General features: G+C 58.1%; 1 protein-coding gene across 2 annotated transcripts; it reads left to right on the top strand.

Moving 5' to 3' along the window:
• The first annotated feature begins 1,229 nt into the window (after positions 1 to 1,229).
• Positions 1,230 to 20,549, top strand: CCDC124 (coiled-coil domain containing 124). Of its 2 annotated transcripts, XM_075902759.2 has the most exons (5): positions 1,320 to 1,460; positions 5,701 to 5,872; positions 17,076 to 17,262; positions 17,993 to 18,107; positions 18,340 to 20,549. In XM_075902759.2, the coding sequence occupies exons 2-5, from the start codon at positions 5,714 to 5,716 to the stop codon at positions 18,542 to 18,544; spliced, it is 666 nt and encodes a 221-aa protein (XP_075758874.1). In that variant the 5' UTR covers positions 1,320 to 1,460; positions 5,701 to 5,713; the 3' UTR covers positions 18,545 to 20,549. The 2 variants fall into 2 exon arrangements, with proteins under 2 accessions (XP_075758873.1, XP_075758874.1); XM_075902758.2 differs by lacking the exon at positions 5,701 to 5,872 and having other exon boundaries at positions 1,230 to 1,460.
• Positions 20,550 to 22,310: the final 1,761 nt, after the last annotated feature.

Raw genomic sequence — 22,310 nt, 5'->3', positions numbered from 1 at the left:
TAAAAAGGGAAAGTCCAAGTTGGTTTGTGCCACAATGTTCGACAGGAATCGACTTCCTTGTTTAAGCATGTTAAACACCTTTTTATTGACGGAATGTTTTGGCTTCATTTCTTTAAAAAGGAATTCGTTCCGCACGGTTTTCTGGACCATTTTCTACCCCCTAAGGCTACGTCTACACGGTAGCCTTTTCCCGCAAAAACATATGCAAATGAGGCTAAGCGTGGAATATCGCCAGGCCTCATTTGCATAAGTAATGAGCGCCCGGTTTTGCGCAAGAGGCTTTTGCGCAAAAACGAGCTGTGTAGATGGCTCCTTTTTGCGCAAAACCCCCTTCTTGCGCAAGGGCCATTCTTCCTCATTAGCTGCAAGAAATGGCAGTTACTGTCACCCCCAACTGCTATGGTATTCCTGGCTCGTCTTGCTCTGGTTTAAGGATGTTCAGAGGCGGGAAACTGGCTAAGGGTGCATCTACACTGCAGATGCAAAATGCAGGACAATGTAGCACTTTAAAGACTAACAAGATGGTTTATTAGGTGATGCGCTTTCGTGGGCCAGACCCACTTCCTCAGATCAAATAGTGGAAGAAAATAGTCACAGCCATAGATACCAAATGATACAATTAAAAAAAATGAACACATATGAAAAGGACAAATCACATTGCAGAACAGGAGGGGGATGCAGGGGGGGGGAGGAAGGAAGGTGAGTGTCTGTGAATTGATGATATTAGAGGTGGGGAGAGGTGTCTGTGAGCTAATACCATTAACTCACAGACATCCCACTCTCCCCACCTCTAATATCATCAATTCACAGACACTCACCTTCCTTCCTCCCCCCCCCTGCATCCCCCTCCTGTTCTGAAATGTGATTTGTCCTTTTCATATGTGTTCATTTTTTTAATTGTATCATTTGGTATCTATGGCTGTGACTATTTTCTTCCCCTATTTGATCTGAGGCAGTGGGTCTGGCCCACGAAAGCTCATCACCCACCACCCGGCGGGCGCAGCGGCCGCGCCAGCGTGGGGCGCGGCAGCACAGTGATGACGTAGCGCCGGTGGCCGCCATCTTTGTGCGGGGCGCGGTGTGAGGCTGGGGGGGGAGCGGAAACGGGACGTGCCCTAGTCGCGCACACCCCCCCCCCCTGCCGCCGCCTAGCGCCCACGACCGGGCTGCGGGGCGCGTTCTCCGCACGGCGCCCCCGCCAAGGGGTAAGCGGGCGGGGCGAGCCCAGCCTGCCCCGCACAAAGATGGCGCCCGGGCGGAAGCGCGTCGCAGGCGTGGGAGGACCCCAGCGGTGGAAGGACCCTGCCGGGCCCCGCCCACGGGCCTCCCCGGCGTCCGGCTCCCTCCCCCGCCCCCACCCGTCACGGCGGCCGGGCCCGGCCGCTCCCCCCTCCGCTCAGGCGGGGATAAGGCGCCTCGTGACGGGCAAAGCGAGCGACGGGCGGAGCCGCAGGCGGCAGGTAAGAGCCGGGGGGGGCGGGGCTCGTGTGCCGGGGGGGGAGAGTCTGTGGGGGGGGCTGGGGATCGTGTGGGGGGAGGGGAGTGGCTGGGGGGGGCTGGGGGTCAGGCCGGGGGGGGGAGGTGTGGGGGGGGGGAGTGGATTCTGGGGGGGGGCTGGGGGGTCAGGCCGTGGGGGGGGGAGCGTGTGGGGGGAGGGGAGTGGATTCTGGGGGGGGGCTGTGGGGGTCAGGCCGTGGGGGGGGAGCGTGTGGGGGGAGGGGAGTGGATTCTGGGGGGGGCTGTGGGGGGGCCGTGGGGGGGGAGCGTGTGGGGGGAGGGGGGGATTCTGGGGGGGGGTGGGGGTCAGGCGTGGGGGGGGGAGCGTGTGGGGGGAGGGGAGTGGATTTGGGGGGGGCCGTGGGGGTCAGGCCGTGGGGGGGGGAGCGTGTGGGGGGAGGGGAGTGGATTCTGGGGGGGCTGGGGGGGGCGGTGGGGGGGGGGAGCTGGGAGGGGGGGTGGGGGGGGCTGTGGGGGGGCCGGGGGGGGGATGGGGGAGCCTGTGGGGGATGGGTGTCAAGCTGCGGGGGGAGGACAGTGTGGGGGGGGGGAGCTGAGTATCAGGCTGGGGGGAGGAGGGGGGAAGGTTCACCTGGCTGTGTTTCGGGATGCATCTTACTGAATCTGGTGGGGTACAATGGGGGGGGGCAGGCCTAGGTGGGATTCCATGTAACCATTATCCCAAAGCGTCTGTTCTTTGGGAGGGGTTCCCGTCATCAAGAGCTATGGGATTCATTAGACTTCTGTCTCCCTTTCTCTTCCCCTTCTGTTCTGTGTCTGTCAGGCCTGCTCTGGGGGTGGGGCACAGTCTGTTTTCCCTGCTGGGGGGGCTCATCTTCAGGAAGGAGCAAAGTGAATTCATTAACCTTTAGAGCATCTTTGCGAGAAGACTCACTTCTATCAGAGGGGTAGCGCCTGGACTGTCCCGCTGCCCGCGTGCTCTGCGGCTTTGCTCTGCATCTCCCAGATCAGCAGACCAGGGAGACGGAGCAAAGCCATGGAGAACTTGGGCGGTCCCGCCACCCCCGTCTCCCTGGTCTGCTGGGGGGGTGCAGCTAATGCCCCCTCCCCCTCCAGCAGACCGGGCTTTTCTTGCCTACTCCTGGGGTAGAGCAGCTGGGGGCTGCCGGGTTGGTCCCACAGCGCCGCTCCGGACCAACCCGGCAGCACCCCAGCTGCCCTGCCCCAGGCGTCCTGATTCAGCCGCTGCTGGTCAGTTTCAACAGTGGCTGAATCAGGACGCCTGGGGCAGAGCAGCTGGGGTGCTGCTGGGTTGCTCCAGTAGCGCCGAGGAGCCGCGCTACTGGAGCAACCCAGCAGCACCCCAGCTGCTCTGCCCCAGGCGTCCCCAAGTCAGCCGCTGCTGAAACTGACCAGCGGCTGACTATAGGAAGCCTGAGGCAGAGTTGCTCTGCCCCAGGCTTCCTGGAATCAGCCGCTGATCAGTTTCAGCAGCAGCTGACTTGGGGACGCCTGGGTTTCTTAAGTTGAATCTGTATGTAAGTCAGAACTGGCGTCCAGATTCAGCCGTGGTTGAAACTGATCAGTTTCAGCAGCGGCTGACGCCAGTTCCGACTTACATACAGATTCAACTTAAGAACAAACCTACAGTCCCTATCTTGAACGTAACCCAGGGACTGCCTGTAGCCAATGCAATTTGTATCGACTATATGATTAGTTGATAGGCGCCTCTGCGGAGCCGCAGGAGGGTTAGCTCTTAAAATCACTTGAGGCCATGAATAGAAGCATCCAGGCTATTTTTGAGTTATGATGTGGAAGGCATGAAGATACAATGACCGTTGGCAGACCTAAGTTCTTTGACGCGCTGAGAATAACCATAGTGCAGTGGGGTAGGAGGCGGAAGATAAATGCTCTTTCTGTCTTCTTTACATCCCAAAGATATGAAAGAGGCTTGAGTGAGCATGCAGACCATGGGCACCAGCTGTGCTGTTACTGCATCAGAAGGGCTCTTATTTTTGCTCCCATTAATGACCTGAAGTGTTTTTGTAGAGCAGGAAAGCGGTCATGCGTTTTCCTCTGTGAATGACTAGTTGGGAGAATCCTTACCGCAGACGCTTAATAGTCACCAGCAGCTCTGTGCATGTAGAACAGGCATGGATGCATGGCATCTGTCGGTAGTATCTGAGTGACTGGCTCAGCTCAATCCTTTTGTTGTGTTTTGGCGGCGGTTAGTTTGCTTGGAGAGAGGAAATAACTGGTTTTCTTCAGAATGCACAGTCAGGGACCTCTAGTGGAGTAACAGCAGCTTATCATGAAGGAAAATCTTTGTTTTTCCAGACCTTTGGCTTGCTTGGATAATGGAGTTTTTCTTTTTAAGGGTCAAAGTCTCAAAGGAAACCTAGAATTTCATTCTGCAGCCATAGCAGATTTTGTGTGTTCGTGTAAGTTGGGTGGCGTCTCAGGCCAGCTTGTCAGCCCTGAATCTAAATCGTCGTGGAAAGGAAATATTGTGTGCGGAGGTTGCTCCACGTTGCAAGAAACACCAATGCTCAACCTGTCTGCGGCACTTTTCATTTTCAAAGCACTCTGCAAATCTTAACTAATCGGCTGCCTGCCCCTGAGCAAGTCAGCCTGGGGCATGTCCCCATCTTAGAGATGCTGGGTTTCGAACTTGAGTCAATGGCTCTCCGTTCTCTCTGTGAGCTCAAAGCCGTTTGATCCAGGCTTGGGCTACCTGCCGGTGGTATGTCAGTGTAGCCATGTGTGAAAAAACCACTCCTTGGACTGACCCCGCTGTGCTGACAGTAGGAATGTGAACCGTTAACCCATGGCCCAGCATGTCACACTGCGGGTGGGGTGGGGGGTGCTCCAACCCGGCTGGAGTAACCCTGCCTGTGGCAGGCCTGGCTTGCCTGAAGCAGGATGCTGTGCCACGGTGGGGGGGCCCTCTCCAGCCCCCCGACTTGCCATGCCAGAGCTGCCCCCGTTTGAGCGGTTAACTGGTTAAATCTAAAGTTTAACTGATTAAACAGGATGTTACTAGGGGTGCTGCCGGCTAACCGTTGAACCGATAAGGAACTGCAGACCAGTTAACTGTCCCGGTTAACTGCAACAATCCCTCTCTCCCCCGCCCCCCGCCGCGTGCACTGCATTTCAAACTCAGACCCAGCCCGCCGGCTCTTAGCCATCTGTCACCCCGCACTGCTGCCTTCCGGGAGTGGAGCTGGGAGCGCACTGGCTGCTGGCCCTGCCCCTGGGGGGAGGGGGGGAGTCACCGTGAATCCCAGGGGTGGGCAATAATTTTTGAAGTGGCCCCAGGCTGCCCTGGAAGGGGCGGGGTCTCAGGCAGAAGGGGCGGGGCCAGGACTCTTCTGTGCTTCCCCACCCACAGACCCTGATTGGTCTGGGGGTGGGGAGTGTGCAAAGTCTTTGCCCCCCCCCCCCCCCCCCCCAAGAACCGCCAGCTGTTCCAAACCACCAGCTGTTCCCTCTATGTGCCCATGCCCCTGGCGGTGGGAGGAGGCTTCCTGTGCTCCTCCCCTGCGCCCAGATTAATCAGGTCCCGGGGCGGGGGAGCACGGGAAGTCTCTTGCTCCCTGCCTCCGCCCTGCTTATAGAGTCAACTGCCAGCTGTTACTCAGCTGATGGTTGACTAAGTGCCAAGCCCCTTGCAGGGTGGGAGGAGACTTCACGTGCTCTCCCCGCCCCCAAGCCCTGATTGGCCCGGGGGTGAGGGGAGTGCGCCAAGTCTCCTCCCCTCCGCCCCTGTCCCGCAAGGAGCGTGCGGTGCTTAGAAGCGCTACACCCCTCTCAGGGCAGGAGGAGACCGCGCGCTTCCCCCGGTTCCCAAGCCCTGACTGGCCTGGGGTTGAGAGGAGTGGCAGGGCCTCCGTGGGCCAGATCAACTTGCTTGGGGGGCGGGGGCAGCCCGTGGAGGCTCTTTCGCCCACCCCAGGGTAACGGCTAAGAAACACAGGGGGTCCACAGTTATTAGCACAACCACTTTCTAACCTCCCCCCATGTTGCATCCCGAGCTGGCAGAGCCCCAGCGCGGCCACCTCTACGGGAACAGGCTTCTGCCAAAGCAGCTAACGTCCCTGCGGCGCTGGGGCCCTTCGCTGGCCGCAAGGCGAGGCTCAGCTGTCGCCCCGGTGGGGGAATGACCGTCCCTCTGTGCGATGAGAGCTGATCCTGACTGGCGAGCGCTTGGGCAATGCCTTCTCCCTCTCCCCACCCCCGCAGAGCACCCTGAGGGATGCCCAAGAAGTTCCAGGGCGAGAACACCAAGGCGGCTGCTGCCCGCGCCAGGAAGGCCGAGGCGAAGGCAGCGGCCGATGCCAAGCGGCAGCAGGAGCTGGAGGATGCCCTGTGGAAGGATGAGGACAAACACGTCCTGAGGAAGGAACATAGGAAGGTAAATGGGTGAGGTGCTGGGAGGGGAACGTGGGTGCCCAGGAAGCTTGGGGCCGAAACTCCCCTTCCGGGAGTTGCTCCTGTTCTCCTGTGTCCCGGCTCCGGTGGGGCTGGAAGCCCCGTCCTGTAGCTTTTGAGGCCCGATAGCTAGAACTCGTGGCTACCCTGGGAGCGAAAGGAAGCAGAAGGTAACAGACGTGCAGCTCGAAGTGAGGATGGTAGAATCATAGAATCATAGGACTGGAAGGGACCTCGAGAGGTCATCGAGTCCAGCCCCCCGCCCTCAAGGCAGGACCAAGCTCCGTCTACACCATCCCTGACAGATGTCTATCTAACCTGTTCTTAAATATCTCCAGAGAGGGAGATTCCACCACCTCCCTTGGCAATTTATTCCAATATTTGACCACCCTGACAGTTAGGAATTTTTTCCTAATGTCCAATCTAAACCTCCCCTGCTGCACTTTAAGCCCATTACTCCTTGTCCTGTCCTCAGAAACCAAGAGGAACAAATTTTCTCCTTCCTCCTTGTGACACCCTTTTAGATATTTGAAAACCGCTATCATGTCCCCCCTTAATCTTCTTTTTTCCAAAACTAAACAAGCCCAGTTCATGAAGCCTGGCTTCATAGGTCATGTTCTCTAAACCTTTAATCATTCTTGTCGCTCTTCTCTGTACCCTTTCCAAATGGTAGATAGCGACTGATTGACTAATCGAATAGTCGATTGATTTTGTATTGATTAGTCGACAGGGCGAGTCCACCTTTGAAGTGTAGCAACAGCCCTAGGGCTCCCCGCGGCGTTTCAAAGCGGCAGTGCCACGTACCGCCCGGGGGCAGCGCGGGATCCCCAGCTGGTCCTGGGCTCCACGAGGTGCAGGGACACCCTGGCTGCTTTGAAGTACCTCCCCTCTCCCCCCCTTTCTGATAGAGGCAGCAAGGAAAGCAACTAGTCGACTCGTCCTTCTGTGGTGGCACGTCGGGTACCCCCCGATCCTGCACCCCGGCTACAGCAAGATGAGACTCTGCCAACCGGTAGTAGAGAAAAGGTTTATTGCTCCTCCAGGATACAGCATGGACGTGATGTGGTTTCAGGAGTCAGGGCCAGGGTGCCTCAGGCCTCTTGGATTAGGGGGTCCATTGTCATCACTAGACCCTCAGCTAAGGCTGCTTCCTTCATGTTCCCCAGCCAGCAACTGCCCCTTCCCCCCCCCCCCCCAAAACCCAGTGTTGGTCTCTGCCTCTCTCCCTTTGTCTCTCCCCCTGGGAGTCCCCTGTTATCTCCTCAGGCTGAGCCTAGGTGTCTGGGTTAATACACATGTGTGAGAGTCTGTAGGAATCACACATCACAGCGCAGGGGGACCCCGGGTTACAGAGCAGACAGCCCCACCACTACGCCGCACCTTCACATCCCTAGCTTAAAGCTGTGGTAGATGACAGGTGTGTTGTGAGCAAGACCCGAGAAGTCATTCTGCTCTGCTCTGCGCTGGTTAGGCCTCAGTTGGAGTCTTGTGTCCAGTTCTGGGCACCACATTTCGAGAAAGATGTGGAGAAATTGGAGAGGGTCCAGAGAAAAGCAACCAGAATGATTCAAGGTCTAGAGAACATGACCTATGAGGGAAGGCTGAAGGAATTGGGTTTGTTTAGTTTAGAAAAGAGAAGACTGAGGGGGAACATGATGGCAGTTTTCAGGTATCTAAAAGGGTGTCACAAGGAGGAAGGAGAAAACTTGTTCATCTTGGCCTCTGAGGATAGAACAAGAAGCAATGGGCTTAAACTGCAGCAAGGGAGGTTTAGGTTGGACATTAGGAAAAAGTACCTGGCAGGGTGGTCAAACACTGGAATAAATTGCCCAGGGAGGTTGTGGAATCCCCATCTCTGGAGATATTGAAGAGTAGGTTAGATAAATGTCTATCAGGGATGGTCTAGACAGTAGCTGGTCCTGCCATGGGGCGGGGGACTGGACTCGATGACTCTCGAGGTCCCTTCCAGTCCTAGTATTCTAGGATTCTCTGACTGAGCTTGGACCAGAACGGCTCTTCCTGAATCTGTCCAGGTGGTGGCAGTAACGTATGGATTGGTCTGCATGTGAGCCCCGCGCCGGATCTTCTAATTGCCTGCCAATGACAAACGCGGCTTGGTAGAGAAAGGAGGACGCAAGCCCTGGGGATAGAACGCCACAGGAGGCGTGGTGGCTTTTTCTGTTGATAAAACGTTTCTCCTCCTCCGTCCTGCTCCCGGCAGTTGCTGACCACCCGAGCTCTTGCGTTGTGGACTGTTTAAGCACTAACGAGGTTGCCCATATGGTGGCAGGTTAATATCTGGTCAGCAGGAATATCTGAAAGGCGACATCAAGGCCAGGCTGACGTGCTTGTGCCTGTCATTGGGTGACTCAGCTGGGGCACTTGCGCTTGCTGGATCTTTAAGCGTACAGCGTTTTGTGACGCTCCCTGCTAATGGACGGCAGGATGTCTGTCTCGGCTTGGCTGCATAAGGGCACGCCTGAGCTAACGGACGTGGGTTTCTATGCTCCACTATTTCTAGCAACAAAGCACTTCTTGCCCCTTTTCCTAGGGGATTCGAGGTTGTGCTCGTACACGGGAGGCAAATTACACAAACGAGACGCGGGCAGCGTGGCCCAGTGGTTAGGGCACTGAACTGGAACGTGGACCTGGTTTCTGTTCCAATCTGCAGCGGCCATGCAGCATGGCCTTTGGCCCATCCCCTCTCTGTGTCTCTGCATCCCCTCCTGTCCTTTGCCGGGTCCGTTTCGGATCCACGCCCCTCGGGGTGCAGTTTGTCTTGCTTTGCACTAAAACTGGCCAGCAGGAGGGAGCCTGTATGTGCTACTGTCTGAATACAGATAGAATCCTAGAACACTAGAGCTGGAAGGGACCTCGAGAGGTCGAGTCCGGTCCCCTGCCCTCATGGCCGGACCCAGCACTGTCTAGACCATCCCTGACAGATGTCTATCTAAGTGCTCTTAAATACCTCCAGAGATGGAGATTCCACTGTCGGGGCTGTAAAGTGCCCGTACCCCTCTAAATGTAGCTCTGTTGCCTTGCTCAGGCTCCAGATCCTGCCGTTTCTGCTCAGAGGGCCGAAGGAAAAGGCCCCTTGTACCAGGCTGCAGTGCAAATGCAGACAATATGTCTGTCCTCAGCCACACTCGTCTCCCCCCCTCCTCCTCCCTCGCTGAGCACATCCCACCTTGCACGCCAGGCCAGCCTGTTGACTCAAGGCATTCCCTTCGCCCTGCCCTGCTAAAGCGCCGTGTGTTTATTTTTCCTCTTGCAATTATCGAAAGCGCAGGCTGGCTGGGGAATGCTGAAGCCATGCGCCAAGTGAGTCTGCAGGTAGCGCTGAAGGATGATGGATTATCAAAACAAATCTACCAAGTATTAGGGGAAGAGTCGTCAAATTGACTAACTGTCTAGGGCTCCCGTGACACCCGCGCTGCTGCCTGCCCCGAAAGCACAAAGCTAACATTGGAAACGCTCTCCGGCTTCAGAGGCTTTTGATGATACCTCTCTGGAGAGCAGATGTCCTTCAAAAGAAAACTCTGCGGGGGGGGGGGGGGAGGAGGCCCGGCGAAAGGGAAAACTAATGCAAGAATAACACTGAGCACTCCATTTATTTACAGCTTTATACATCCAGCGCTGCTAAAATGCGGCTGATTCTGAGTAGGGATGTAATAGTGCAGTCCAGTGTTTCCCAAATAGTGCTCCGCTGAACCCTGGGATTCCGCGAGAGCCTGATCACACACCCCGCCCCGGCTGCCCCAGAGCCGGTCTTAGGGACAGGCAAGCTGGGCAGTTGCCCGGGGCTGCCTCTTTCAAGGGGCTGCTGGCCACTGTGGTCTGAGGAGTGGGCCGTTGTTGTTTTCTGGTTGACCAGTTTCCCCCAGCGTGGGGTGGCTTTTTTTTTTTTTTTTAAAGGTTCTGTGGCCAAATAAAATTGGGAAACATTGGGGTAGTCGATTAACCAATAAGCAAAACCTTTAGGTTAATGCTATAGACTACATGCATCCCCCCCCCCCCCCATGCACACATGCCAGTAAATTTTTTAGCAGGCTGGCCAGCAGCCTGGTACAGTCCCAGCTTGCGACAAGTTGGGAACCTCCCTCTGCTGCAGCTCTGCATTTAAAGTGCACTAGGAACCGGGTGGGCAGGCAGCCCGGCTCACTTCCAGCTTGTGCTGGGTCCAGGAGCCCCGGACAGGGGCTGCTGCCACCCAGTGCTGCTGCCTCTGATGCAGAGGCAGCAGCGCAGGGCAGCAAGGGCTCTTCGGGAGTGAGGCCGGAGCGCACTGGCTGCCAGCCCCATCCCCAGGACTCTAGAATAGTCGACGAACCGAATAGTCGATTAACATCATGAATCCTTTTCACTTAAGTGATAATTAACATCCCTAATTGGGAGGCGGAGGAGAGCATGTGGCAGTGCCGTAGCACCGCTGGGAGCGGGGGTAGAAATGGTAGCAAGGAAGCTTGCCCTCCGGCCTGCAAAGAAGGAGGCTGCTCCGACATTGGGGAGCTTTTAAAGCTCCGGGTTCAGCCCGAAATTGGGCTGCCCCAGCCTTGGCTTTCAGAACTGGTGAAACCCGGCTGCGTGCAGGAGGCTCAGCTGAGGTCCTGAGCTGTCTTGGGAGAATTGTGCACTGTTCTAACGGGGGAGAGGGGCTTGGATGTCCGGGTCCTCTCTGCTGGGTGGGAGCATCCTGCGGAGACTGGCCATGTTAGGCCGGTCACGCCTGCACCGATTGCTGGAGAGCTGCCTCCTGTAGCTTGCTCCCGGGGGAGTTTGGCACCACTGAGCGGCGCAGCATTTCTGTTCTGCGTAGGATTTCACTGATTCCCTGCAGGGGCTGCTGCTGGGGGCCACTGGACCCAGCAGAGCCTGGCTCCCAGCTCGCGGGGTGCCTGAGAGGGAGGCCTGGCAGGCCTTGAACAAAGGAGGTGGCATGTGGGCATTTACGGAGGCAAAGGGAGGGCTGAAGCCCCTCGTACTGGGAGGCCGTTTGCTCTCTTCCCCCTTCCCTGGTTGTTAGGGAGCGAGAGGAAAGCGCACGCTTTGGGCCGCTTACTCCCAGCTGGGGGGGGGGGGGGGGAATTCATGCAAGCTGCATACTTTCCTCTCGCTCCCTGATCGTGAGGGGGAAGGGGAGGGCGTTAGCCCCTCTGCCCTCCCTAACCGGCGCCCTGACATGTTGGTTGCAGCCGTGCACTGAGTGGAGTCTCGCTCGGTGGGGAGGGAGGCCCGTTGGTTCTGTGCATACCGACTGCCAGGTCCAATTCTCTGCAGGCTGGGAGACCCAGCTGCGCCAGGGTAGGGCGACTGACCTCCCATCCGGACAGTAGGATTTTGGGGTGCAGATGACCGGGCTGGAGTAGGCCGCCAGCTCTCCTGAAATGCCCTCTGCACACGCGCACCCATCCCCCCTCCTTCCCCTTCCCCAGCAGCCTCCTCTCTTTGCAAACTTGAGTTGCGGTAACCTCACGGGGGCAGGGCAAAACCCGGAATCAACTGCAAGACTGGAGGGGCAACATTCCCCCCCCTCGATGTGCCCAGCGGGCCAGTGTGACACGCTCAGACTGAGATGCCCCACAAACGCGTCCCAGAGCCACAAGAACAGGGTTGTCCCTGGGGTGCCTTGACCTCTCGACTCCTGGGAGAACGGCTCTTGTCTGCGCTGTTAGACACGCGCCGATGGGGATTTGGAAATAATCAACGACCGAACTAAGTGAAGCTGCTCTGCTGACGTCGTGGCGTTTGGACACCTACAATCGGCGGAATTTTAAAATGTTGGCGCGCGGGACTTCTCGGTTTTGGTGCGGATTCTCCCCGCCCGGGATGCTAGCTGTCCTCTCGGCCGGAGAACGGACTCTTGCAAGGGATTCAAATCGTGTTTTGCCCGGTTTTCCTGGCTGTTGCAGGCTGCAGTTCAGTGACAGGCAGCTTTGAAGGGCCGGGAAAGCCGTTCCCTGCCAGGGATGACCGCTCAGCCAGCTGCCTGGAATCCCTTTGACACTCTCGCCTGTGCGCAGGTGGAAGCACCGTGCTGTTTCCCACCACTTCTCCCTCTGCTTCACAGGCTTCCTCAAATGTCAGCCTACAGGAGGTCGTGGCTCTTAGCTTCTGCGCTCCAGTTGGGACGCCGGAAATCCGAGGCCACCTCCTTTTCAAGAGCAGGCTTGTAGTCTCAGCCAGCGAGTTAAAGGGCTGTGCATTTACTAGGCCTCTTTCCGGAGCTACGTAGTCATGTGTTAGAAAGGGGCAGATGTCTCCCACAATTTGGCCGCTCTGCTAGCTTCTGAATGCTGTGACGTTCTGGGCAGCCTGGCCCGTGGGGTGCAGGCCCACACCTCTGTCTGCTCACGTGCTTGTTCTGCCGTGTTCTCACAGGCAGGCAAGTGGCAAATATCCCGGACTGAGGGCGGGATGGCTCTTGTGTGCAGCACCGCGCCTTCCTTAAAGGAGGCAGTGGATCGGGTAACTAGGCCTCATGTCCGGATCCTGAGTTGAGTGGTGCTGAGCTTGGGGATGAGTGAGAAATGAAGGGGGAGAGTGGAGTCTAGTGGCCAGAGCACAAGAAGAGGAGATCTGGGGTTAGGCCAAAATACTAATTCCGGCATGGCTGCTGACTTTCCCTCTGGTTTCCCCCACCCGCAACATGGCTCAGCAGGGGGGTTTTGAGGGCCGACCAATCGAACGGACGTGGAATTCCTCCAAGCGCTCCGTGGTCTTATTCCAGCTGGCTTATATGCCCTTCTTCTTCTGGCTGTGCCCGGCTTGGTGTTGCCTGGCTCTTCTGCCAGCGAAAAGCGCCAGCTCTTCTAGCCGAGATCTTTGTGGGGCACCTCGGAGGCTCATGCCAAGAGGTCGCTTGGGAGCATGGCTGCTTCGTCAGCCCGCCTGCTCAGAGCCATGCGCCTCTGACCTTTCTCCCGCCAGGGTAGGAGGGGGGAACTCATTGGGAAAGTTGAATGAGTCGGTTCTCGCTTGGCCGATTCTCGGCAAGGCTGGAAATTGTCTTCTGAATTGCGAGAGAGGCATGGCAGCAGAGTGCCCAGCCAAGGAAATCTCTCTTTCCTGGAACCTGTTGACTCTCGTTGTTGGGGGTTTCTCTTCCGGCTGGCCGCTTGCTTTGCTTGTGTGCTTCCTTTAGAAGAATGGGAGTGTCCCTTACGCTAGAGCACTTGTGCAGACAACCGCAGTGTAAACGTTGGGTGTTGTCACTCGTACGAAAAGCCCCCTCGGTAGAAATGAGACCGCCCCCTAATTGTCGAAACCCTCATTCTTGGCCTGGAATTTCAAGCTGTTCTCCGCCTACGGAGACCTCTTCCCTGAAGGGTCGTCCCCTAAATGACTGAACTCAGCGCTGCTTTGGCCCGGGACCTGCGTAGACTTGGGAATTTAGGTTTTTAAACATTGGCCTCCTGTGCCCCCAAGCCTCGTTATTGATTCCTGGTGTCCCTGCCGGTGCCGCAGCATCGTCGTCTTCCCACTTTGAACCCAGAGCCGGCCCAGGAAAGCAAAGGGCAGGTGGCGAAATCTGCGGGTGGATGGTTTGCGAGCCTGGTGACCAGCTAGTCATGAATTGGGCTTGATTATGTTCTACAGCCGGGGTGGGGGACCTCAGGCCTGGCAGCCCCTGGCTTGCCTGGATCTGGTCCCTGAAGCTCAGCGCCCCCCCCCCCCACCCTGGTCCCAGCATTGGGGAGCCCACGCTGGCATTCCAGCCTCTCTGCTGTCCCACCATGGGCTGGAGCACACACAGTCTACTGGACTGGGCCCCCCTAGGCTCCAGTGTGCGAGCGGAATGTGGGGGGCAGCTTTCTCCTCAGTTGGGGGCCAGATATTTTGGGGCGGGTTTTTTTTGCTTCTCACTTGTATGTTTTCCCCGACTGATTTTTTTTTTTCTGTGGGTCAGTGGCCCCCAACCTCAAAAAAGGTTCCCTACCCCTGTTGTACAACTAGGAGCCTCTCAGTGGTAAACACGAGAGGGCAGGGAGTAGCGTTGTCGAGTGGTCACAGCAAGGGACTCTTCGTCAGGATTTGTGGGGTCTGTCTGCTTGGCTACTAACTTGTGGCACGAGCTGGGCCGGGGGAGGGAGAGCACAAGTTGCTGCTCTCCCGTGCCTCAGTTTCCCCATCTGTGTAAAGAGCTGAGCAGCATAGGGGCTAGTGGAATGCACGGCACCATTTCCTGGATTTCTGTGCCGAGAGAAGAGCACCGCAGGCTCCGTGGCTCAGCGGACGTCTTCTAAAACCAGTCGCCCTGCTAGCAAAGGGAATGAAAGGCCAATTTCTCTAACTGTGAATCATAGTTCTGTCCTGAAACGTCCTGGGTCCCTCCCTCCCGATCGTTGTCACTGGTGGAGCTGCTGCCTGACTGAGGAATCCCTGTGCCAGGGATTCCCCTGGGTTACGGTGTTTGGTCGTACACGGGCACCCGCGGGATGCAAGTCGTTGTGCTTTACAAGAGTCTGTGTTCTAGACACACCACACCCGTGTCGCCAGCACGTGGCTGGTTCGGCGGTGGTCACGAAAGGTCTGTCTCCTTTAATTACTCGGGCGCTCTCAGGTAGCGTGTTCAGTGGTTGCTTCTGGCGTAACTAACAAGGTGGGTCCCACTACAGGTTGGATGTCCCTGGGCTGGCACCCATGGGATCTGACCGGTCCCAAGGGAGATCTGGGGGCGGGGGGAGATGCCAGCTTCCCTGCTGGGCTACTCTTGGGCTCCTCTCTCCAGACTCTTGGCCCCGTGAGCTGCAGCTCCTAGCCCTGCCCCCCAGCCAGAGTCCCAGCAGCCCCCCTAGCTGCAGGCTCTGCTGCCCTGTGAGCTCCCCCCAGCAAAGGAACGGCTGCTGGAGCCAAGCAGGAGGAGGGCTGCCGGATGCAAACCACCCCGCTCGGTTCTCTCCGCCGGCGCCTGGGAGCTGGGCTTTGGCTTCGCAGTGGTTCCCCTCAAACTGCCGGCAGGAGGGAGACTTCCGCTTGTGATCGGAGGTGAGGGGTGTTCAATCCAATTGCCAGTAACCTCTCCTGTGGCGGGGAGCACCAAGAGGTCGTAGGCTCTTCCTGGCTTAATCGGAGCTTGTAAGCAAAGCTTTCAGGTCCTCCAGTGGGGCGTGGCTAGGGATCCGCTTCGGAGCCGGAGGAAACCCTTCTGCTAGACAAGTCAGAGATTTCTTTGTTGAAAATCTTGTCAAGGCTTTAAAAAAAATCAAAAATCAGCAGTGGAGTGAATCCCAGAAGCAGGGGTGTTACATGCATGTAAGTGACAGTGTAGCTGCTGAAAACGTCAGCGGTCACAGGCAGGCGGCAGGTGGGGGAATTGCTTCCGCGGGGCGGTTCCACTGGGCCACTTTTCTGTCCTCTTCACAAAGGAGGAACCTGCAGAACTGCTCAGCCTGGTGACCGGAATGTCAGCGCTTCTGAACTTTCAAACTTTGACCCTTTCGCTCTTATTAAAATTAACAGTGGAAAACGTATCCCGATTAACGGCCTCGGGCGGCATCTCTCTCCTCCCTTGACGGGTTATATTTCACCCCGCTGACACCGCGGCGTACCAGGACACGGTTACAGATGAAGGCTGCGCAGGGGAGAAGGGGGAAACTCCCTTGTCTAATTCCTGGTCTTGAAAATCCCAGGCTGACGGGCAAAATTCTTGGCCTGCTTTTCACGAGGTCACCGGGGCAGGGGACCCGGAGGAGAAGTTTTTGTTAAACGCTGGTGCCATGTCATGTGGGCAGGAGCGAGGTGCCTTTCAGAATTGTTACTGCTAAGCAGCCAGTAGAGAGGGACGGACACACGCACGCACACACACACACGCTGATGTAGTGCTTCCAGCAGGAGTGTAAAACATCAGTGTGCAAAGACCTGGCTTAAAACCCCCTCGTTCCCCACAGGTAAGGCATGACCTCTGGAGCGTTAAACCTTGGTATTTCCATGTTTTATGACTTATCTGAAATGCAGACGGGTGCCAATCTCTTGAGCCCTGCGTGAATACAAAATCGATATCTGCAGCCACGTCTTCATCTGCAAAAATCATCCACGGCTATCCCCCTCCACAGCTCCACAGATATCTGCAGATTTGCTGGGCTCTAGATCAGGGTTCCCTCTAAGGTTTTCCATCTGTGAGTGGAGCGAGTTTTGTCTTGTGCACCAATATTGATGCCTGGTGCACAGCCTCACCGCAGCCCAGCTCCAGCTGTGGCCTATGGGGCAGTCTTCCTCCCTCCCCCCCCGCTATGCTGACCCCCACTGCCACCTGGGACTGTCCCCAGCAGACCCGCTGCAGCGCCACCTGGGCTGTATGATGGCTGCACCCGGGCGGGGCCGTGGTGCTATTTTTAGCACCAGTGCCCTGGCCCAGGAGCAGCTGGGGCTGTGGCTGAGTGGCAGCTGCTGGGACTGGGACCGTGGTGTTATATTTGGGACCGTGCTCCTGGGAGCAGCTGGGGCTGCCGCTGCTAGTGCCAGGACCACAGTTGGGGCCATGGTGCTATTTTTAGTACCACGGCTCAGGCTCCAGCTCCCAGCTGCTGTGTGGTGGCTGCCCAGCTGTTCCTGAGGTGGGGTGGCCACATGGCTCCATCCCCAGGGACAGCTGGGGCCGCGGCTGCGTGGCTCTGCTGAGGCGGCAGGCAGGACTGAAATATTTAGTGCGCGCCCACACAGATGCGTACCTTAGAGGGAACCCAGCTCGAGATAGGAAACGTGTATGTGCAAAAATGAGCCGCGGATCGCCACACCCGCGGGTTTGCAGAGCTCTAGCGATCTACTCATGCTAGTGCAGCGAGCTGACCTAGCAACTCGTGGGTCTGGACAGAACCAGTGGCTGTCCCGTGGTCCCGCGTGGGCAGAGCGCTCAAGGGCCGCCTCCTGTTCTGGCTACGCTCTGAAGGAGCTCGGGGGTGATGTGCTCTGAGCAGGAGAGGCGCGGTCAGCGGACTAAGCTGTCCCTGCTCTGGTGTGCGATGGGGAGGGGAGGCGCAGGGAGGGCAGGTAGGAAGTCACTAGCTGCCCAATTCCATCCCAGTCGCTTTCTCTCCAGCCCTAGCAGGAGAGCGGACTTGACGGAATGAAAAGGGGTCTCTTCCAGCGCTGTCTGCTGGGCCCCTGAGCTGCTGACTTGAGAGTGGAAGGGGGCAAGGCGGGACGAGGATTGGGGGCAGAGGTGACCTCCCCTGCTCTCTCCCTCGCAGGAAGAGAGGGAGAAGCGCCGGCTGGAGCAGCTGGAGCGCAAGAAGGAGATGCAGCGTCTGCTGGAGGAGGAAGATTCCAAGCTGAAAGGAAAGTCGCCCAAACCGCTCCCCCCCGGCAAGATCACCCGGGCGCAGATCGAGGAGACCCTCAGGAAAGACCAGCAACAGAAGGAGAACGGCGACGAAGGTTTGCTGCTTCCCCGTCCTCGTGCTGCTGAACGGGCCCTCGCACGAGGGTTTGGGGGGCCTTGTGGGTGGGGCCTGGCTCGCACGAGGGTGTGGGGGGGCCTTGCGGGTTGCCCGAGGGTTTGGGGGCCCTTGTGGGTGGGGCCTGGCTCGCACGAGGGTGTGGGGGGGCCTTGCGGGTCGCCCGAGGGTTTGGGGGCCCTTGTGGATGGGGCCTGGCTCGCATGAGGGTTTGGGGGGCCTTGCAGGTCACCTGAGGGTTCGGGGGGCATTGCGGGTGGGGCCTGGCTCACACAAGAGTTTGGGGGGCCTTGTGGGTCACCCGAGGGTTTGGGGGGACCTTGCGGGTGGGGCCTGGCTCACACGAGAGTTTGGGGGGCCTTGCAGGTGGGGCGCTGTGGCTCCAGAGCAAGCCGTGTGGGTCTCTTTGGCAAAGTGTGTGTGGGTGGGTGGGGGGGTCCCAGGGCCAGAGAGCCCCTCGCCCCCGTGTCCCGGTGAGGCACCCTAGTGGCATCCCTGCGGGGTCCCCCAGCTTCTGTGTCTGTGACGAGGAGAGCGGAGGGGTTACGCTAGCAGGAGTTAAACTTGCAGTTCACTTGCCGGGATCCAGATGGTCTGTGGGGTGGCCCTCCAGGACCTGGCCAAAGAAATACACCTGCCGGGACCTGCCTGCACCTCCCAAAGGCGTCCCCTGGCTCAGGGTGGGTTTATCGTTTCTCTTCTCGTTCCAGTGGAGAAGCAGAAGAGTCACCTCGATGTTCCTCTGGAGGAAAACATCAACCGGCGAGTGCTGGAGGAAGGCACGGTGGAAGCCAGAACCATTGAAGACGCGATTGCAGTGCTCAGGTACGGGGCCGTGGCGTCGGGGGCTTCCCTAGACATTCCCCGGAAGCAGCCCTGCCTTGGAGGCAGCAGCCAGGGTGTTAAAAATGGAGCCGGCCACCTCTCACCCATCACGCACAAGGCAGGTCTTGTTCGCGAGGGGTGAGACCAGGGCCGGATTCTCCCTCAGGGCCTGGGCTGGTGCCAGCCAGAAGCAACCGCGGTTCTTACGTCCCTGTCTGACTTCTCCCGACAGTGTTGCCGACGACCTGGACCGCCACCCGGAGCGCCGGATGAAAGCTGCCTTCGCCGCGTTCGAGGAGGTCAGCCTGCCCCGCCTGAAGCAGGAGAACCCCAACATGCGTCTCTCCCAGCTCAAGCAGCTCCTCAAGAAGGAGTGGATGAGGTCCCCGGACAACCCAATGAACCAGAGGCACATGACCTACAACAGCCAAAAATAGGACTGGAAGCAGCCTGCCCTCCCAGGACAGGGCTGAGCCCTCGGGCCTCCTTCAAACACGTAAGAAAACGACCCCCCCAACCCCCTCCTTGGAGCCGTGCCTCGTCTATTCCCCTGCCCTCCTCCAGCTCTCTGGCTCCCTGTTGTTGGACTGCTGATTAAACGTGAGGCTTCCTGAGCCAAGCGGATGTGTGCAGCTCTTCCCGGCCTCCCCCGGGGAGCCAGGCGTGTTCTGCAACTGTCCCCTGCACGCGGCAGCCCTGTTTCTACCCTTCGGCAGCTGGGCCAGAGCAGCCGGGCTGGAATATTCAAGCTGTCGCTTCTAGAAGAGTCACTCCTGCCTGCCGTGGAGAGCCGAGTATTGTCCCAAATCTGCCACTGCCCCACGGCTGCCCTCCCGGGGCATGTGTGACTGTCTAGACCCGCCCCCAGCTGCCTCCCACCCTGGTTAACCCCCCCTCCTGTGCGCGCTGAAGTGTCTTCTCTCCACTGCGGGTGTCGCTGCCGAAACGCCGCCTCTGCGAGATTCCCCTGGTGACGCTGAGCTGGTTGCACGGGGCAGGAGCCTGGCGCGAAGGCGGCAGCTGCTCTGGAGCGTAGGTCGGAGGCCTGGTGCGCAGCCCTCGGTGGCTCTGGGAGGAGGGAACGGGCATTTGCTAAGCTGCTCTCCGGCCTGCTGCTGCTCCCTCGCTTCCGCTGGCCGAGTGGGGTGAAGGTGGAACTAGCAGGAAGCTCTTTCCGCGTCTTGCGGTTCCCTCCTTCCCTGCCAGATCCTTCGAGGCCAAGCCCAGTGGGGCCGACGAGGCGCTAGGGCGTCTCGCGGCGGCGTTCCTGGCAGCCGTGGGGGCCGTCGCGCGTTGCTGTTACGGTAGGGGCGGAGGGGACTCGCAGAGGGCGGCAGCCCAGCCTTCCCTGTGGATCTGGCCGTGGGGCATCAAATGCAAAATGACTTTCTCCCGCCAGCTGAAGGAAGGCGCCGGTTTTCCGCTCTACTCTGTGTTGCCCCAGACACGCTGCTTCACGGGGAGCCCCTCTCCCCCCCCCCCCCCTCCAGCCCACTCAGCCGGGCCATGGTGTGTCGTTAAGCCTGGACCCTCTCCCTTCCCCACGGTGCTGCTAGAAACACCAAGCGTGGCGCTAAGGCGGCTTAGCCCCAGGCAGCTACGGTGGAATCGCAGCCCTCGCATTAGTGTATAATGGCTATTCCTCCCCCCGCCCCTTCCTGCCAGACTGTGCCCTACCCACTTCCGGGCGCTGGAGACCTCCCGAGGCTGCTCCAATGACCCCCCCCCTCCCCCGTGCCGTGTCTCTGGGAGGCCTGGGGCGCTGGAGCCTGGTCCTCGAGCCTCATCTGCTCCCTGGGTAAGCAGGGAGCCCGCTCTCAGCTGGTGCTAACATTCTAAGGTGTCCCCCCTCCCCAAAGCAGCTCGTGGCTGTGACTTCCCTCCCCCCCGCCCCAAGCACCAGAGAGGCAGCCTCCTGTACTGCCTTCACTGGGGAAATCAGGCGCCCCGGCGCAAGTTTAGGGCTGGTCTCCGTTGCTGGGGGAAGGCTTCGGGGAGGTGCCCAACTGGAGCAGGGGTGGGGGGGTTCTTTGAGGGCGCACGGCGCAGAGGCTAAGCAGAGTAGCGATGGCCGAAGCCGTCTGCAGTGGCCAGGCGGGCGCTTGGCCAGCAGGGAAGAGACGCCGGGGGGGCTGTCGAGTTTACAGCGAAACAGGCCCCCTTTCCCCTGCAGCTCAGCTGCTGCTTTGGCCTCCTCTCCGGACAGGCCCCTTCCTCGCTGCCTTGTCCGTGGCCACTTTGGCCTCTCCCTGCTCCCAGTTCTGCCCCTTCCACTCTCCCCAGCAGGCGCTAGGCATCCAGCCAGCGCCAGGACAGGGCAAGATCTGAGGGGGCGTGTCCCTCGGGGTGGGAGCGGTGCCTCTCTTGGTTTTAATCGAATATTCAAAATGGAAACCCCAGGCCGTCGGCTGCTGCGGAAATAAAGCCTTTGAGTTAAGCTGGCCCCTGCCTCCTCTTCTGCTTTGGGTGTGTCTGGTGGAGGAAGCAGAACGGTTCTAAGCCCAGGATGGGCCAGCTCGACACCGACGGGCCTGAGAGCTGGTTTGAACTGTCCCTTAACGGGCCGGGTGCTTTCTAAGCCGTAGGCACTTTGAAGGGCAGGGTGGATTCCAGTGCTGGTGTGATGGGCCTCCTATCTCCAGGGCGTCCCCGGCCCTGCCCTGCCAGTGACGGGCATGCAGGCACTGCCCTTGGCCCTCCACAGCCCTGGCATCTGCACAGAGCCAATGGGAGGAGGCCAGGGCCCTGCGACGGAAGGGCTGCCGACCTGCTCTGATCCGAACGGGGCTCCAGTTCTCGTCCCTCCGCCCAAGGGCCCCACGGCCAGAATTGTTCAGGTTTGTGACGGGCCAGGCTGGGTCTGGGCACTGCTGAGGGGGTCTGCTCAGGGCGAATTGCTCCAACTCAGGGCTCCTTACAGCCCCTGACTCGAGACCCTTCCCCAATAGGCCACACACCGCTCACACCGAGCACTTCTGCTGCCAGTCTGGCCAGCAGGAAGCCTCGTGAGCAAAACCCCTCAGACACCCCAGCTCTTCCTGTGCCCCAATCAGTCCCGGGCCTGCACACAGGTGAGGGGTTATAGAACCCAATCTCACCTACCCCGCTCCCAGAAGACCAGCCACAGGTCCCAGTCAATTTACGCTTTGGATCTTACCCACGAGATCCCAAAGGGCCAACCCTTTAGAGTCTAAAATCTAAAAGTTTATGAATAAAAGAAAGAAAAGGTGGAGAATGAGGTTGTTAAAAAGATACACGATCACCACGTTCTTGGTGCAGGCTCTTAGCAGAGATATTACAAACAGCTAGGCTATGTCTACACTGGCATGATTTTCCGGAAAAGCTTTTAACGGAAAAGTTTTCCATTAAAAGCATTTTCGGAAAAGCGCGTCTAGATTGGCAGGACACTTTTCCGCAAAAGCACTTTTTGCGGAAGAGCGTCTGTGGCCAATCTAGACGCGCTTTTCTGCAAAAAAAAGCCCCGATGGCCATTTTCATGCTCGGGGCTTTTTTGCAGAAAACAAATCTCTGCTGTCTACACTGGCCCTTTTGCGCAAAAGTTTTTCAGAAAAAGACTTTTGCCCGAATGGGAGCAGCATAGTATTTCCGCAAAAACACTGACAATCTTACATGAGATCGTCAGTGCTTTTGCGGAAATTCAAGCAGCCAGTGTAGACAGCTGGCAAGTTTTTCCAGAAAAGCAGCTGCTTTTCTGGAAAAAGTGGCCAGTCTAGACACAGTCCTAGTTTAAAAGTCTCTGGTGCACATCCCTATGTCAGGATGGGTCCCCGGTTCTTCCCGGCTCGCTGTCCCTCACAAGGCTGCATCTGGGATCAGGAGCAGAATTGAAGACAAGATGGAGACCGCCACATGGTCTTTTATATCCATTCCTGGTGTCTCCCAAGTGGAGCAGGTCACATGGCCCAGTGACCTATCCCTCGCATGATATTCTTATCAATAAACTAGGCAAATGCAGCTTAGAAGGGCTACTATAAGGTGGGTGCATAACTGGCTGGATCACTGTACTCAGAGAGTAGTTATTAATGGTTCACAATCCTGCTGGAAAGGTATAACTAGTGGGGTTCCGCAGGGGTCTGTTTTGGGACCGGCTCTGTTCGATATCTTCATCAACGATTTAGATATTAGCATAGAAAGTACGCTTATTGGCTGTGTCTAGACTGGCCAGTTTTTCTGGAAAATCAG

This window comes from Pelodiscus sinensis, chromosome 32 (genome assembly GCF_052426305.1).
Source record: "Pelodiscus sinensis isolate ZL-2025 chromosome 32, ASM5242630v1, whole genome shotgun sequence".
In the NCBI taxonomy this organism is placed as follows: Eukaryota; Metazoa; Chordata; order Testudines; family Trionychidae; genus Pelodiscus; species Pelodiscus sinensis.
The sequence above is the reverse complement of the archived record's forward strand: the minus strand, read 5'-3'. Positions and strand labels throughout refer to the sequence as shown.

Bases quoted from the DNA above. Each gene is read 5' to 3' on its own strand.
- CCDC124 (XM_075902758.2), top strand. From the start codon at position 1,245: ATGGCGCCCGGGCGGAAGCGCGTCGCAGGCGTGGGAGGACCCCAGCGG. The intron at 17,263-17,992 runs GTTTGCTGCTTC...TTCTCGTTCCAG, and splicing joins GAAGGAGAACGGCGACGAAG to TGGAGAAGCAGAAGAGTCAC. The intron at 18,108-18,339 runs GTACGGGGCCGT...TTCTCCCGACAG, and splicing joins GACGCGATTGCAGTGCTCAG to TGTTGCCGACGACCTGGACC.